This window comes from Saccoglossus kowalevskii, chromosome 20 (genome assembly GCF_978046115.1).
Source record: "Saccoglossus kowalevskii chromosome 20, keSacKowa6.1, whole genome shotgun sequence".
Lineage (NCBI taxonomy): Eukaryota > Metazoa > Hemichordata > Enteropneusta > Harrimaniidae > Saccoglossus > Saccoglossus kowalevskii.
The window spans coordinates 6507263-6522898 of NC_140660.1; the positions used below are offsets into that span (position 1 = coordinate 6507263).

The 15636-nt window shown below is 36.0% G+C and overlaps 1 protein-coding gene across 1 annotated transcript in view; it reads left to right on the top strand.

Annotated features, from left to right (window-relative positions):
• The window catches only part of LOC100372340 (protein disulfide-isomerase A5-like), a 38156-nt gene that overhangs the window by 14965 nt on the left and 7555 nt on the right, over window positions 1-15636 (top strand). Inside the window, exons 7-19 of the mRNA XM_085494722.1 lie at window positions 717-777; window positions 1083-1150; window positions 2104-2195; window positions 2787-2855; window positions 3932-4068; window positions 5448-5515; window positions 7217-7311; window positions 8804-8869; window positions 9281-9420; window positions 10521-10591; window positions 11481-11609; window positions 12279-12459; window positions 12977-13044. Coding sequence (XP_085350848.1) covers window positions 717-777; window positions 1083-1150; window positions 2104-2195; window positions 2787-2855; window positions 3932-4068; window positions 5448-5515; window positions 7217-7311; window positions 8804-8869; window positions 9281-9420; window positions 10521-10591; window positions 11481-11609; window positions 12279-12459; window positions 12977-13044 — 1245 coding nt within the window. The remainder of the gene's footprint in view (window positions 1-716; window positions 778-1082; window positions 1151-2103; window positions 2196-2786; window positions 2856-3931; window positions 4069-5447; window positions 5516-7216; window positions 7312-8803; window positions 8870-9280; window positions 9421-10520; window positions 10592-11480; window positions 11610-12278; window positions 12460-12976; window positions 13045-15636) is intronic.

Below are 15636 nucleotides of genomic sequence, written 5' to 3' on the forward strand. Positions count from 1 at the left end.
CCTTGGTTAAGTACTTAAGTTTCGACTGGGCCTGGTTGCGGTATGGACATTGAGTTACAAACATCGAGTTAGGAAAACATTGAGTTACAGAAATGACCATGCCAACTTTTGCAAAACCACTTGATGTTCTGTTAATTAAACATTGAGTTACAATTTGGGTGTGATTTGCAAAAGTGGGCGTGGTTTCTTAAATATGGGCATGGTCATTTTTGTAACTCATTTTTGCATCTCAGTGAAAAGGTTAAACTAGGAAATTACGAACAGCAATGCATGATGGGAATTATTGTAGTGATCGAAGACAATAAATAACACTATTAATCAGGGTGCAATGCGTAAAACAAATTTCTTGGGGAATTTTGCGATTCAGTGAAAATCACAAACTTTTGCTTGAGTTTAAATTTGACTTTCGTAAATAGTAGTTTTTGTTTTCACCAGTGAAAAATCAATTACTGTAAAATACTTTATTAATTTTAGCTTAAAAGACTTTGTAGATGTTTGGTGTGGAATTTATTTTCACCGATTTTTGTGTATTGAATGTAAAATATAGGAAAAAAACATGGATTTTATTTTCACTGAAACATTCCTTCAGTGACAATAGCAAAAATTCATTCCAAGCCAAAATTAAAGTATTATACGGTAGTTCATAGTACCATCTCAGAGTGCAATTTTAAAGTAGTAAATATAAAAAAAAAATATTTTCTTGTATTTATTTTCAGGATTTGCGTAAATTATTACAAAAAGAGAAAAAACCTGTTTTATTGATGTTTTACGCTCCATGTAAGTATGGAATTTCCTACATACGATATATTATTATACATCTCTCACAACAATCTACAGCATGTTATATTCTGGACTGCTGAAAACTGCTAAGCTAGATTTAAAGGGGAACCGCTCAATCCCAGGGATTGCACCAATGAATCATGGGACACTATTGTTTATGTTGTTTACAAAGTTAATCTATCTTTGGTTATCCATTGTAATTTTAATCCAGAAAGTAAATTTGTTGTGAGATTAGGCTTAACTGGAAGCAAAAAAGCAAACTAAATGGTAATTGTCTACCATATTGATGTTTTTGTTTGCAGGGTGCGGTCATTGTAAACAACTAAAACCAGAATTTGCAGAAGCTGCTACAGAACTCAAAGGAGAAGCAGTAAGTTCAATATTTGTGTCATTTTGGCTTATGCACTCTGAACTCTATAATTATAATGTGTGATTTTTGTGAGTTCAAAAATGAATCACACTGTCATTCATCACTGTATACAATCAGAGGTACATTACTTGGGGTTTGCAACTACGGTGACATGATACCAAGATTCCGTTTCAATCTCGCTCTCGCATAAGCGTTCCAACTCAGAAAAATGCGAATGCGCATGCCCGATGTAACTAGGATACTGGGATGTCCAGGTGGATCAAAATAGCTGCTCACGATATGACTGATTACGATAACTATATTTTCTGTAAATTTTCAATGTATTACATTTTTTCATTATGAATGTGGTAATACATGTTTTATTGATTTATTACAAACCGCCTATGTCATGTCAGAAGGTCGTAGCATCAGTCTTGAATGAGATCTTGACATGATGTCACCATACAGTACTATGCGCGTTGCAAACCCCAAGTAATGTACCTATGATACAATAGAGACATTCAAATTTTTCATCGCATTTATGCCACACTCATTTCACTTTTTGTACATTATAATTGAATTTAGAAAAACATGGTATAAGGTAAATGAATACTGAAAAAGTATTAACTCAGGCAGTACGGGATTGCATTGACCTTTGCTTTACTTTAGTTTAGCTGGAATTAATTTTCGCTGAAAAGACTTTTCGGGTGTTTTGTATGGAATTTATTTTCACTGATTTTTGACGAGTTGAATGTAAAATATAGGGGAAAAAAATATATTTGCTGGATTTTATTTTTACTGAATCATTCTTTCAGCAAAATAACGAAAATTAATTCCAAGTGAAAATAAAGTATTCCACAGTATGTTGGTTTATATGATCTCCATACTGCCATTGCATCGTAATCTGCAATGATAATCATATACAATGTTATTTTGTGTCATTACAACTGACTCTGTGACCTTTGACCTGCTAGATATTGGCGGGGATGGATGTTGATAAGCCAGAAAATTATGGAAGTCGACAAACTTTTAATATCACTGGATTTCCAACTATTTATTACTTTGAGTAAGTACTGTTCAAATATATTTTTGTAGTTAATGGTGTTTCTAGTCAGTATGTGCTGTTTTTGTTTACTAGTTTATTTCGAATTGAATTTCCAGATGAATAATTAATCATATGACGTAATGCAGAGTGACGACACTATAAACATTTTGTTTCAATTCAATTCAAACAGTTCACTTGTGAAACAAATTTTACCCAGCAGAGCTAAAAAAAAAACAAAAAAACTTGCAGTATGCAATTCCACGCGACTTTAAAGAGCGAAAGTTATCACGCCACGTATACGCGAGATGTGGGTCTCATATAAACAAAAATGGTGACTGTGACTGTTGCACAGACCAACAGTACAAAATAAAACTAGACTTTTCCAAGCTTTAATTGGGGATATTGTTGGTGATTGGAAGGTATCAAAGATTGAGACAATGGCAGTAATTAGTGAATCATGACGCACCCAGGTTAAACTTCATACTCGTAATTCCCATTAGAAGAGCGCATTGGATTGTGGGGAAATCCATATTTATCATAACAAATATTACAAATGGGCATTGTGCTGACCAGCACCCTTTAAATAAATATTTCTAATTTTTATTTTGACAGGGGTGGTAAGATGAAATACCTGTATGGTGGAGAACGCAACAAAGCTGGAATTCTCACATGGATGAGGGAGTAAGTAACAAACAAACAAACATATTAGCCTGTCCTACTCGTTTTGCAGACTAAAGGTCGCACATCCTGGTACATTTGACCCCGTTTGGTCACACATCCTGGTACATTTGACCCCGTTTGGTCACACATCCTGGTACATTTGACCCTGAATGATCACACATCTTGGTACACATAACCCTAAAAGTCACACATCATGGCACATATGGCCCCTAACAGTCACACATCCTTGTACATATGGCCCCTAACAGTCACACATCCTGGTACATTTGACCCCAAATGATCACACATCTTGGTACACATAACCCTAAAAGTCACACATCATGGCACATATGGCCCCTAAAAGTCACACATCATGGCACATATGGCCCCTAACAGTCACACATCCTTGTACATATGGCCCCTAACAGTCACACATCCTGGTACATTTGACCCCAAATGATCACACATCTTGGTACACATAACCCTAAAAGTCACACATCATGGCACATATGGCCCCTAAAAGTCACACATCATGGCACATATGGCCCCTAACAGTCACACATCATGGCACATATGACCCCTAACAGTCACACATCCTTGTACATATGGCCCCTAACAGTCACACATCCTTGTACATATGGCCCCTAACAGTCACACATCCTTGTACATATGACCCGTAAAGGTCACACATCCTGGTGCATATGGCCCCTAACAGTCACACATCCTGGTACATATGACCCGTAAAGGTCACACATCCTGGGATTTTTTGAGACGACAAATACACTGTTAGGGAAAATTTCCTGATTTTTTTTTTTTTAAATTGTTACTAAATTGACAAAAACTGGAAGAGAATGGAACAAGATGCAAAAATAAGTTCTGTAGATTTCTTTCTATCAACATGATCTTAGCTGCCATGTGTTTGTCTCGAGTATATTGATGTATGGAAGGTATATTGATCCAAAAGAGTTAGAATGGATGTTGTCTCTTATCTCAATATTTCACATTTTGTTTTCAGTCCTCAGCCACCAAAGGAACCAGAGAAGGAGTGAGGATTGAGTGATGAAGACAATGATCTCAATACTTCTCATTTTTTTCAGTCCTCAGCCACCAAAGGAGCCAGAGAAGGAGTTAGGATGGAGTGATGAAGACAATAATGTTGTTCATTTATTGGATGAGACATTTGATGAATTTATACAGGAACATAACTCTGTTATGGTTATGTTTTATGCACCATGTAAGTATAGGTCAAAGGTTAAGGGTCATAAGGTCATATCGATGTCTCATAGGGAAATAACGGTTAGATACTTGTCACATTGATCATTATGGCTCAGATTTTCACGTGACATTTGTCACCTTTCCCAAAATAAAACACACATCATTTATTTATATTTGATTAAAACAGTTTATATTATTTGGTACCAATTTATTCAAAAAATTACCGTACTCGCCTTTGTTAGCGCCCATGCTCGGCTAAGCACTCACCCTCCATGTTTGGGACATTTCTATTTTCGGGTTCACATCCCCTTCATAATGTCCCTAATTTGACTGTCTATTCATAAAACTCGGTCTTTGATCATTGTTTAGACAGACTTGACCCATTAGGTCAAAGGACGTTGTTGCAGGTCAAATCGTGTAAGAAACTATCATGGCTGAAAGTGCTTTTCATTAGGAGTTTGCGTATGATCCAACACATTCTAAAATAAAGATAATAACGAAAATTTTTACTTTGACTGTGTTCCAACAGACTCTAATATTTTTAACCTTGTAAATTCTAGTGGTGCATAATTAATATTGTAATAAAATGTGCATAATTTTTGTGACCATTTCTGTTTCTTCATTGTAAAATTCAATGACGACGCAACTAACTTCGTAATTTTATTAAGTCGAAATATTCCCCTCAATCTGTCACATTGTGAACTGAAATTGTCATTTGCTCCCTTTCTGAGCGGGGTACTCTGGTAAGTACCCACCTCTTAAAAAAATTTTGATTTCCTGAGTTAGCCGAACATAAACCTGAAAATAGAAATGTGCCAAAAAGATGGGGGGTAGGTGCTTGGCTGAACATCGGTGTTAACGGTAACGTTAACAAGTACAGTATGTAGGAGTGATCTTGTTACACGGTTCAGGGGAGTCCCAGCAACTTCCCCAAAGTACAGTTTTCTGAACATTTTCAACTTTTGTTTTCACCATGATGGTTGCCAGGCAGGAAAAATGCCCGGATGTCCGCCCCGAGAATAGCTTACAAGAAGATTGTAACACATCTGTTTGCATCTGACAAGTTTGTTATGTATTGTCATGGACATATTCAAATGTAGATGTGTTTACCAACACTCTACTCGTACATGTCTATCTACATGTAAAGCCTTGAGTGAGTAAGGGACACCGTGTCATTGAGGCTCATGTCCCGCGGCGAGTCGTAACACTCATCTCATCTCAGGACAAGTGCGACGTGTTGCTCAAACGCATTATTGATTCCCTGTGTAACACATCTGTTTGCATCTGACAAGTTTCTTATGTATTGTCAGGGACATATTCAAATGTAAATGTCTTCCTTGCTTGATATGTGTGTCATTTACCAATACCACTATACATGTATATCTTTGTTTTCTATAGGGTGTGGTCATTGTAAAAAGATGAAACCAGAATATAGTGAAGCTGCCACCCAACTTATAGATGAAGAGGTAAGCTTCTACTTCCTGTCATGTGATGCGATTCTGCCAATACATGAGCTCCTATCCTGTCATGTGATACGATTCTGCCAATACATGAGCTCCTATCCTGTCATGTGATACAATTCTGCCAATACATGAGCTCCTATCCTGTCATGTGATACGATTCTGTCAATACATGAGCTCCTATCCTGTCATGTGAAACGATTCTGTCAATACATGAGCTCCTATCCTGTCATGTGATACAATTCTGCTAATACATGAGCTCCTATCCTGTCATGTGAAACGATTCTGCCAATACATGAGCTCCTATCCTGTCATGTGATATGATTCTGCCAATACATGAGCTCCTATCCTGTCATGTGATACAATTCTGTTAATACATGAGCTGCTATCCTGTCATGTGATACGATTCTGCCAATACATGAGCTCCTATCCTGTCATGTGATACGATTCTGCTAATGCATGAGCTTCTACTTCCTGTCATGTGACATGTTTCTGCCAATACATGAGCTCCTACTTCCTGCCATGAGATATGATTCTGCCAATACATGAGCTCCTATCCTGTCATGTGATATGATTCTGCCAATACATGAGCTCCTATCCTGTCATGTGATATGATTCTGCTTCTGCCAATACATGAGCTCCTATCCTGTCATGTGATATGATTCTGCCAATACATGAGCTCCTATCCTTTCATGTGACACGATTCTGCCAATACATGAGCTCCTACTTCCTGTCAGGATAATATACATCATTATTATACATCTGTCACCGTAATGTCCTAAGTTACAGCGTGCCGTAATTTTGCAGTATTTTACGTGGTATTTGTATCTTACCATATTAGGAAATGTGAATTCCAAATACGGAATGATTACATGCGTAAGCGTCTAGACGGTCCCTAAACAAAAAAAGGTTCGCTAAATCTTTTCTAATTGTTTTGGATTTCGGCATTCCCATGTAGTTTCCCTGGGAGGAAAAGATGTATAATAATAAGGTTATTATGAGGATACTGCAAAGTATGCACTCAGACAGTACGCATTCGCATCGACCTCCACTGCGCTAACCTCATAATACCCTCCCCTGCACCGTCTGTCATCTGCTGTTTCAATCTCAGTGCAAGTTTCAATGTACTGGGACATTATGGTCAGGATTACCAACGCTCAGAACTTGATTTATTGTTTATCAGCTGTTTTAGAACTTTTGAAAAATTTCACTGATTTATATACCAAAAATATCAGTGGTCATCAACAAGTTATGTCAAGTTTCCTGGCCACTGATCTTAAAAAACTGATCACATCTTCTGGTCGTTAGTACAGGTTACTTTCTAAAGGTATCGATAATTTGAGTGCACAACTACATTTGCTAGATAGTTTTATAGCTTTCATGATTACATAAGAGAGTTTTTTTTGCCATCTGGTTGAGTAAAAAACAAGCACTAAGAATTTGTATTAATGGAAAGTATGTTCAGAGATTTTTTTAAACAAGGGAACAGGGCGCAGCGCCCTCATGCCATGGCCATGCGCCCCCTGGGATCACATGTGGCCACAGTTTTCAACTGTGATCTGTCTGATAGTAATTTTGTAAGTAACAACATCACAAACAGCTGAGTTGAGCAAAATAGTACCCATGTTGTTCATAATAAAACCAAAAATTTAAATAATAAATTCAGAAATCTGTTTTGTTCTCACTGTATGTTCTCTTCTAATATAGGTGGATGGAGTTCTTGCTGCTGTTGATGCTACCGTGGCAACAGAGGTTGCTAAGCGCTATGAGGTCAAAGGTTACCCCACAGTTAAATACTTCAAGTGAGTGTACAGATATGATTGAGACATTTCAAAATTTTCTTCAAACTACTGTTATCATATTTAATTTTTCACTGGTTTTTAATTTCACTAATTTCCCTTATAAAAAAAAAATTTAAATAAAATTTTTGTGACTCGTTTCTCCGCCAAGTTCAGTTCCAGTGAAATTGCTCAAAACATGAAATGCAGACTACAAATGGGACTATTTTGTAAATTTGTGGTAATAAAAAGGGAACTGGTGGTGAAAAGGTTACATTAAAATGAATCCCATGTTTAGCAAATGTTCAATGGTAACCTGTAAGATAACTATTAATGACATTGTGAAAACGTTTTTGTCGTAAAAGTTGTTATTGTGGTTTAAAGAGTGGATATTTCAAAGTGGAGGTGTCGCATGCACAGGTTATGACTCCCTCGCTTTAAAAGCAGTCATGGAAATACCCAAAGTTTAATTGTATTAGTCAGAATAGCTAAATCTATTCAGTCTGTTTATAAGGCCAAAAACAAAATTTTGTTGCCCTCAAACCGACTGAAAAATATGAAATATCGGGTCGCGTTTTTTGTTTTCTTCTTCAATAGGCCCAAATATTAAAAACCCACCATTTTAAAAAAGTGTTTCCTCTGAAAATTACTAATCCCGGGCCGTTGTTCGACCCCCAGGTCCCCGGGGGATAAGTGGCGACTTTGAACCTCGCGTTGATCTGTATTTCTCTGACATGTTCCGAATACTATGAAGTCTGGAGAGCAAACGCGTCTTTTGCATATCAGGCCCATTTTGACATTTGCGATTCAACGGATAGTTGGTGCACAATATTAACAATATCGCCGCACCAAGTATTTTCTTAATTAAATAAAAACATTATTTTGAATCAAAAACAATACGTTAGTTGTAGTAAATATAATTTGTAATACATGAAATGCAGAAAATGTTATTGAAATTACAAAACGTGACATTTTATATTAAAACTCTCATCAAACGACGGCTTTTGCACGTTGTTTTATCGCTGTCAGTATTTTCACTTCCGGGTTTGTCATCATGTGTACATACATGTGTACAGGGGTAGCGAACATGGCGAACATGTTTGCTGTATGCATGACAGCAAAAGCTGGATCAACTATTAAATTTTAAATTAAGTTTAAAAAAAAAAAAAACACCGACCGACTCAATCTTTCAATTTTCCGACTTGAGGGCAACATAAGTTGTTGTTTTTTGGCCTAATATAAAAATACACAACATCCCTTTTATTTGTTGTTATAATATTTTTAAAATGATTTTCATGAATATAAATAAAAAATAAAACATTTTTGAGAATGTTTTATAAGATTTGAGTGAAAATTGTCACTACTGTAATGTAGCAAATTTGCATTATCTGTCCTAAATATTGGCTACTTCCTGTCATGTGGTATATTTCAGCCAATAGGTAGCTCTCACTTCATGTCATGTGATATGATTCAGCCAATAGGTAACTGTGTTTATTCTATGTTTTTCTTTTCTCAGAGATGGTGAATTTGCTTGGGATTTCAATGAAAGATTAAAAGACAAAATAATTGAACACATGAGAGAGTGAGTATTTTGTAAGACTGTCTCTCATTGGCTGCCAGCTTATAACACTTATCCATCTAGCCAATCAGAGAACTCTATTCATATATCTGTCAACCAATCGTGATATCCTATTTACACTATGTAAACAAGAGAGCACACCCATTTGTTTTATTTTCATCTTCCAACTGTATAAAACTTATTTTGCATTTGTTTATTTTGTGATGATAACTTAAATTCTATAATTTTAGTGATTACTTTGGTAGTTTTGGTAAAAAGTCTATTTTTGATTGATCATGGAAAATAATGTATAAATAAAACTTATTTCAGAATTGGAATTTTGTGACGATATTGCTTTCAGGCATATCAGTTGGCAGAGTATTTCGACTCTGAAATAGACACTGCACCAATCATGTACTTACTTTCATTTCACAGTCCTCAAGAACCCCCTCCTCCACCCCCTCCAGAACCAGCTTGGAGTGAACAAGAAACAGATGTACATCATTTAACAGAAGAAACATTTAAACCATTTCTCAAGAAAAAGAAGCATACCCTTGTTATGTTTTATGCACCATGTGAGTGGCCATCTTTGATGTTTCATTAACATATTATAAAATAAAAACATACCTTAGTTATGTTCTATGCACCATCTGAGTGGCCAACTTTAATGTTTCATTAACATATCATAAAATAAAAACATACCTTAGTTATGTTCTATGCATCATGTGAGTGGCCATCTTTAATGTTTCATTAACAAATCATAAAATAAAAACATACCTTAGTTATGTTCTATGCATCATGTGAGTGGCCATCTTTAATGTTTCTTTAAAATATCATAAAATAAAAACATACCTTAGTTATGTTCTATGCATCACGTGAGTGGCCATCTTTAATGTTTCATTAAAATATCATAAAATAAAAACATACCTTAGTTATGTTCTATGCATCATGTGAGTGGCCATCTTTAATGTTTCATTAAAATATCATAAAATAAAAACATACCTTAGTTATGTTCTATGCATCATGTGAGTGGCCATCTTTAATGTTTTTGTTTTTTCTACCATCATGTGCATACTTCCAAATATCATAATGAAAGAGATCAGGTCAACAGCTGATACAAAGATGGAAGAATAACCTTTTTACCACCAGTTCTTTATTTTCATCACAAATTCTTAAAATGGTCCTATTTTTAGTCTGCTCTTTCTTTCAGAAGATTGACACAAAATTTTCAAGTTTTTTGAGTAAAAACTGAAAATGGACTAAAATTTTGTTTAATGACTCCAAAAATTTGGGTTAATTTCCAGAGATTTTTAAGAATATTACAACACAATTTCACAAAATAATCCCGTTCATAGTCAACTTTCTTCAGAAGTTTGGGATAAAAAATTTATGAGTAAAGTAAAAATTGACTTAAATTTTGTCTGTTGGCTCCAAAATTAGGGTTTATATCCAGAGATATTGAAGAATGTAAGAAAAAAGAGCAGACAAATTTGGTCAAGAAAGTCGGGTGAAAAAAAAAGTTTCATGGTTCTCTTGATCGCTCTTGAATATTGTCAGACATTTGTGTCCATTTATTGGAGGTAAACATTCAATAAATCTGTTCGGTTCACTCTCCAAGAAAAAAAATATTATGTTTTGTGTTTGTTTATTGAATATAACTAAATTGCGTTTACAGGGTGTGGTCATTGTAAAAAAGCTAAACCAGAGTTCACGTCGGCGGCCGAAACCTTTAAAGACAATAATAAGGTAAGATTTTGTACATTCATGTTTTGCATAGCTGTAATAATAGCCATGTTTGTAAGGAATTGTGCGCCCTCTATCTGCACAATACAGAGAGTCAAGATGGCGGTCAATAATGGCATTGCATCAATAACTGTAACAGACATTGAAGGGCGGTGGTTGTCACGTCGTGTCCTGTTGGATATGGGACTCATAGCGACATATACAACACGTGTAAACTACATTGTTTGTTTAAATGAAAATCCAAGACAACCACCACCCTTTAATATATTATTTCAAAATATTTTAAATACTTTATGTTGAAAACTCAAAATTATTATACAATGGTATCACCCGAATAATGTGGTTTGTATGTTTGACATGACACATTTCCATTATTGATCACTAAGGGCGCCATCAATTACTTTGCTGCTTCCCGGCCTCCTTTGCAAATGGCAAGCAGAACGCAGAGAAGTAATTGCCATTTTGTTCCACTGGGCCAGGATACTAGTCCAAAGGCATGTGACTGAGTGACGTAATTTGAAAACATTCCAAGTCCCGTTCTGTGATATTGCAATGATGTCCATTCAATCATTACACCTGTTTAGACTTAATATTTAAGGTGGTTTTAACATTTCTCACTATTTTTGTGAAAAGTGATAACAAAAAAACAGTTTTATATTCACAAGACAAAACAATTGAGAGCCGATTTTCCTTTTCTATTGACATTGATGGTAGTTACATAATTTGTGTGCTGTAAAGTATTTTATGAAAAAAATCGTCTCGCCGTCCAATTTTCAAAAAAAGTGTGACCAGCAACAACCCCCCCCCCCCCTCTACAAGACCTTATTTTTTCTCCATAAATCCAACCTTCAGATAGATATTCAGGTATTTTTTTTTTCATTTGATATTTCAGGTTGCCTATGCTGCCGTGGATTGCACAGCTGAAACCGAAATTTGTTCCACTTATGATGTCTCTGGATATCCAACCTTAAAATACTTCAATTACGGCAAAAATCCCCAAGCCTACATGGGAGGAAGAACAGTGAGTATTTAAAGTGTATGGCTACCCACAATGCATCATTCAATATGGCTGCATCAAATGCAATATTAGAAATACAAGTTTTTCAAAATGGCTACCCAGAATGCATTATTTCTCTCGATATCCAACCTTAAAATACTTCAATTACGGCAAAAATCCACAAGCCTACATGGGAGGAAGAACAGTGAGTATTTAAAGTGTATGGCTACCCACAATGCATCATTCAATATGGCTACCCATAATGCATCATTCAATATGGCTGCCTCAAATGCAATATTGGAAATGGCTTCCCAGAATGTTTTTTCAAAATGGCTACCCAGAATGCACTATTTCTCTTGATATCCAACCTTAAAATACTTCAATTATGGCAAAAATCCTACATGGGAGGAAGAACAGTGAGTATTTAAAGTGTATGGCTACCCACAATGCATCATTCAATATGGCTGCCTCAAATGCAATACTAGTATTAGAAATACAAGTTTTTCAAAATGGCTACCCAGAATGCACTATTTCTTTCGATATCCAACCTCCTAATACCTCATAATAAGGATTATTAACTGGATGGTGACTGATCTTCAAACACAATCAGCTGAGATTTACTTTATTAGAAATGTTTTGTCACTTAAATTGTTGTCATAATTAGTTTACCTGCACGTTTTTTGTTTCCTCCAGGAACAAGACTTCATAGCCTTTATGAATGACCCAACCAATCCCAGCCCAGCGCCCAAAGAACCCCAAGAAGATTTTTTCGAGGAAATTGATGGCGGAGAAAATGTCTACCAACTAACTGAAAGCAGTTTTGATACTTTTGTAAAAGAACGCTCCTCAGTGCTGGTCATGTTTTACGCACCGTGTAAGTATATTGAAAGGTCACACATCCTGGTACTTTTGACACATCTTGTTGAGTGATAAAATTATCCAAATTTTTGTATCCCCTGAAGTGTCAACAGCTGTGAATTTGAAAAAAAAATTAGTTTGAATATAACCACATAAAGATGCCAACATGTTACTGAAATATTGTTTTAGACCCAATTGCATTGGTAAAATATCACATAAAATGGGATGGTCCAGTCAATATGGCCACCCAGAATGCATCATTCAATATGGCCACCCAGAATGCAGCATTCAATATGGCCACCCAGAATGCAGCATTCAATATGGCCACCCAGAATGCATCATTCAATATGGCCACCCAGAATGCAGCATTCAATGTGGTGACCTAGAATTTATTATTCTTAGCAGTTAGCCAACTCCAAGAATTGAAATACTCTCATTTCATACCAATTTATGATTTGCAATTTTCATTGTTTAAGAATTTATATTATTTCTACTTGAACTGAGCATTTATTTTGTCTATTCTCGTATATTAGGGTGTGGTCACTGTAAGAAGTCTAAACCTGATTTTGCAGCGGCTGCCACACAGCTTGATGAGGAAGGTGTAAGTACTTGTATTATTTGGAAGATTCTCATAAAACAACATTTTATGTTTAAGTCTGCCCTGCCCTCTCTCCCTGAGCTAAATTTTTATTGTGTGAATAATCAACAGTTTCAACAATTTTATACTTCAGCCAGTATGTAGCTGGCAATGCCTGGTGAGGGAGTGCAGCCGAGTAGTTTATGTTCGGAGTCAATTTATTAGTTCACGTACAAGTTGAGTGGAATTCAAGATGGTGCCCAGTACGATTTGTGTGTTGCCAATGATCAAAATGACTTAAAACACTATTTGAAGTTGCCAAAAAATAATGGCCTTATCAATGAGCAACATTCTAAAATGTATGTACGGAGGGTTGTCTTTGATGTGTGTTTTTTTCTTTTGACCATTTCAATATCAATCAAAATGTGCAATTGAAGTTCATTAAATTTAGCCCCCCCCCCCCTAAATAATGAAAAAAAAACAATGCAAGCTTCTCCAATGCTTTCATTTTCTTGGACGACAATGAAGAAAACAAACATGGAATGTAAACTGAACTAAGGGATTGACCTTTAAAAACACTCAGGAAAATCTAACGTGGAAACATTTAATTCCCACATACGCTTGATTTGGGGAAAGCGAAACAAAGTTAAAATAAATGTCGTCTTGTAAGACTGTTAACATTAATTCACCTTTTGCTTTCTTTAAAAACTTTGAAAAGCTACTACTAAAAGACTTCATTGTGGTCAATGGATGTTGTTATTACTAATTAGGTTAAAGTGCCTGTGAAATGGCTGCTATTTTCAAGCCTAAAATTATCGTTTGATACATAAATATTATTAATTTTTATGTTTCTAAGCATGAATTATTTTTTTAAGTGAAAAAATGTGTTTTAAACTCAGTCTACGGCAACTTTATTTTTTGTGTATTTTAAAACCAGGCTCCTCATTAGCTTCTCATTTGCATACAGAAATTCCCCTTGTGACATCAGAAGGGGAAGTCGCATGGCAGCTTGCATTGCCGATACGTGTAAATAAGACAAATTTCTTGTGCAGTTTTCTCGTCTTTGACTAAATTGTCACTTATGTACTTGTTCGTCGAGGAAGAATGGACCATAATGAACACATAGTATCAATTTTTGTTGCATGGGGTTGAGTTAGATGCAAAATATGTCCGTTCTGGTGTAGCTGGTCACCGTGATCGTCACCGACACCGGCGCACGTTTGTACACTGTCGCTGAACAAAATAGAATTTGACGTCGGAATTATCTCGTTGTTTAGCAGGTTACTAGGCACGTCACTACACTGTTTTATTTCATCGATCGTCTGAGTAAAACTTTCAAAATTAAAATAAAAGAGAACATATTCTGACATTCTAAACATTAGACTATAGTGATCACTATAAAATAATTAAAAAAACGACAAATCAGTTACTAAATAAATGACAGCCGCGTGGAAATAAATTGACTTTTTGTTGAAATAGGTGAACGCGTCGGGTCACGACGAGGGCAAGTGCGTTAAAAGCGGATAACAAAAATAATCGAGATCGACACACATACAATTAATTCAGAGTGGATTCGAGTTAGCGTGATCCATGGCGTGATTGTCATAATTATGACATCATATTAAAACTTCATTTGGTGGAAACACGTCGACCAAGCCCGAATTATTATTTCATAAATTATTACGTAGATCAAGCTGCAAGCATGGAGGTAAAAAAAGAACAGAGGTCTGAATTCGACATTCAACACCAATCACCAAACAATTCAGAAACTTTTAGCCTTCGAAAATGAAAACAATTAGAAGTGTGTAAGGGCTGTGTAATTTCCTGTTTGTCCGATGCTTCGTTTTCGTGTCACTGTCAAAATTATTGCTACCTTTTACCTAACAGGGACTAAACGATAATCACGATCGCAAACACTTACCGGACGTCTCTCTCTCTCTCTTCTAAAATCCGCCTTGGTGATCATGGGCTGGTCCAGAATCTATTTCTTTCAAAAGTGTTGCGCCAGGTTTACGTTAAGTGGCTTTCTTCCACTGATGTCGCACCTTCGGATCGATTAGAAACGTGTGAATACATACACTATGACTATACATTTCACTGCAACTGCCCACAACACAACGCAACAACTAAAAACTCTCTCTCAAAAAAAAAAAAGAAAATAGACAAAAAAAAAAAAAAAAAAAAAAAAAAAACGCCGACCGAAAAATGTATATCGTTTAAAACTATGCTGAATGACCAGTGTTATTACGGCTCGGGGGTATGACTTCCTCTCACATTTTTGTCATTTGGTGGCGCACTTTCGGCGAGAGTCGGAAATCCGGAAACAGTCAACCGTTTCAGGATAGGTGGGCGTGGCTACAGCACGAGAAATATCCCAAATTTACTTGAATATGAGTAATCATTTTCAGCAAAAAATATCAATAACTGAGGGTGGGCATTGCACAGGCACTTTAAAGCAGGAGGGTTGTCATCTGCATACATACGGGAATTGATTTCCAAGTGACGATTAACAACACAAGCTAAAAGCACAAAGGCTCATGGGTAGACGCTTTTTTGTAAACGGTGACACGCTATGGCCATCTGACGCATACGCAGGTGACGACTCCCCCGCTTTAA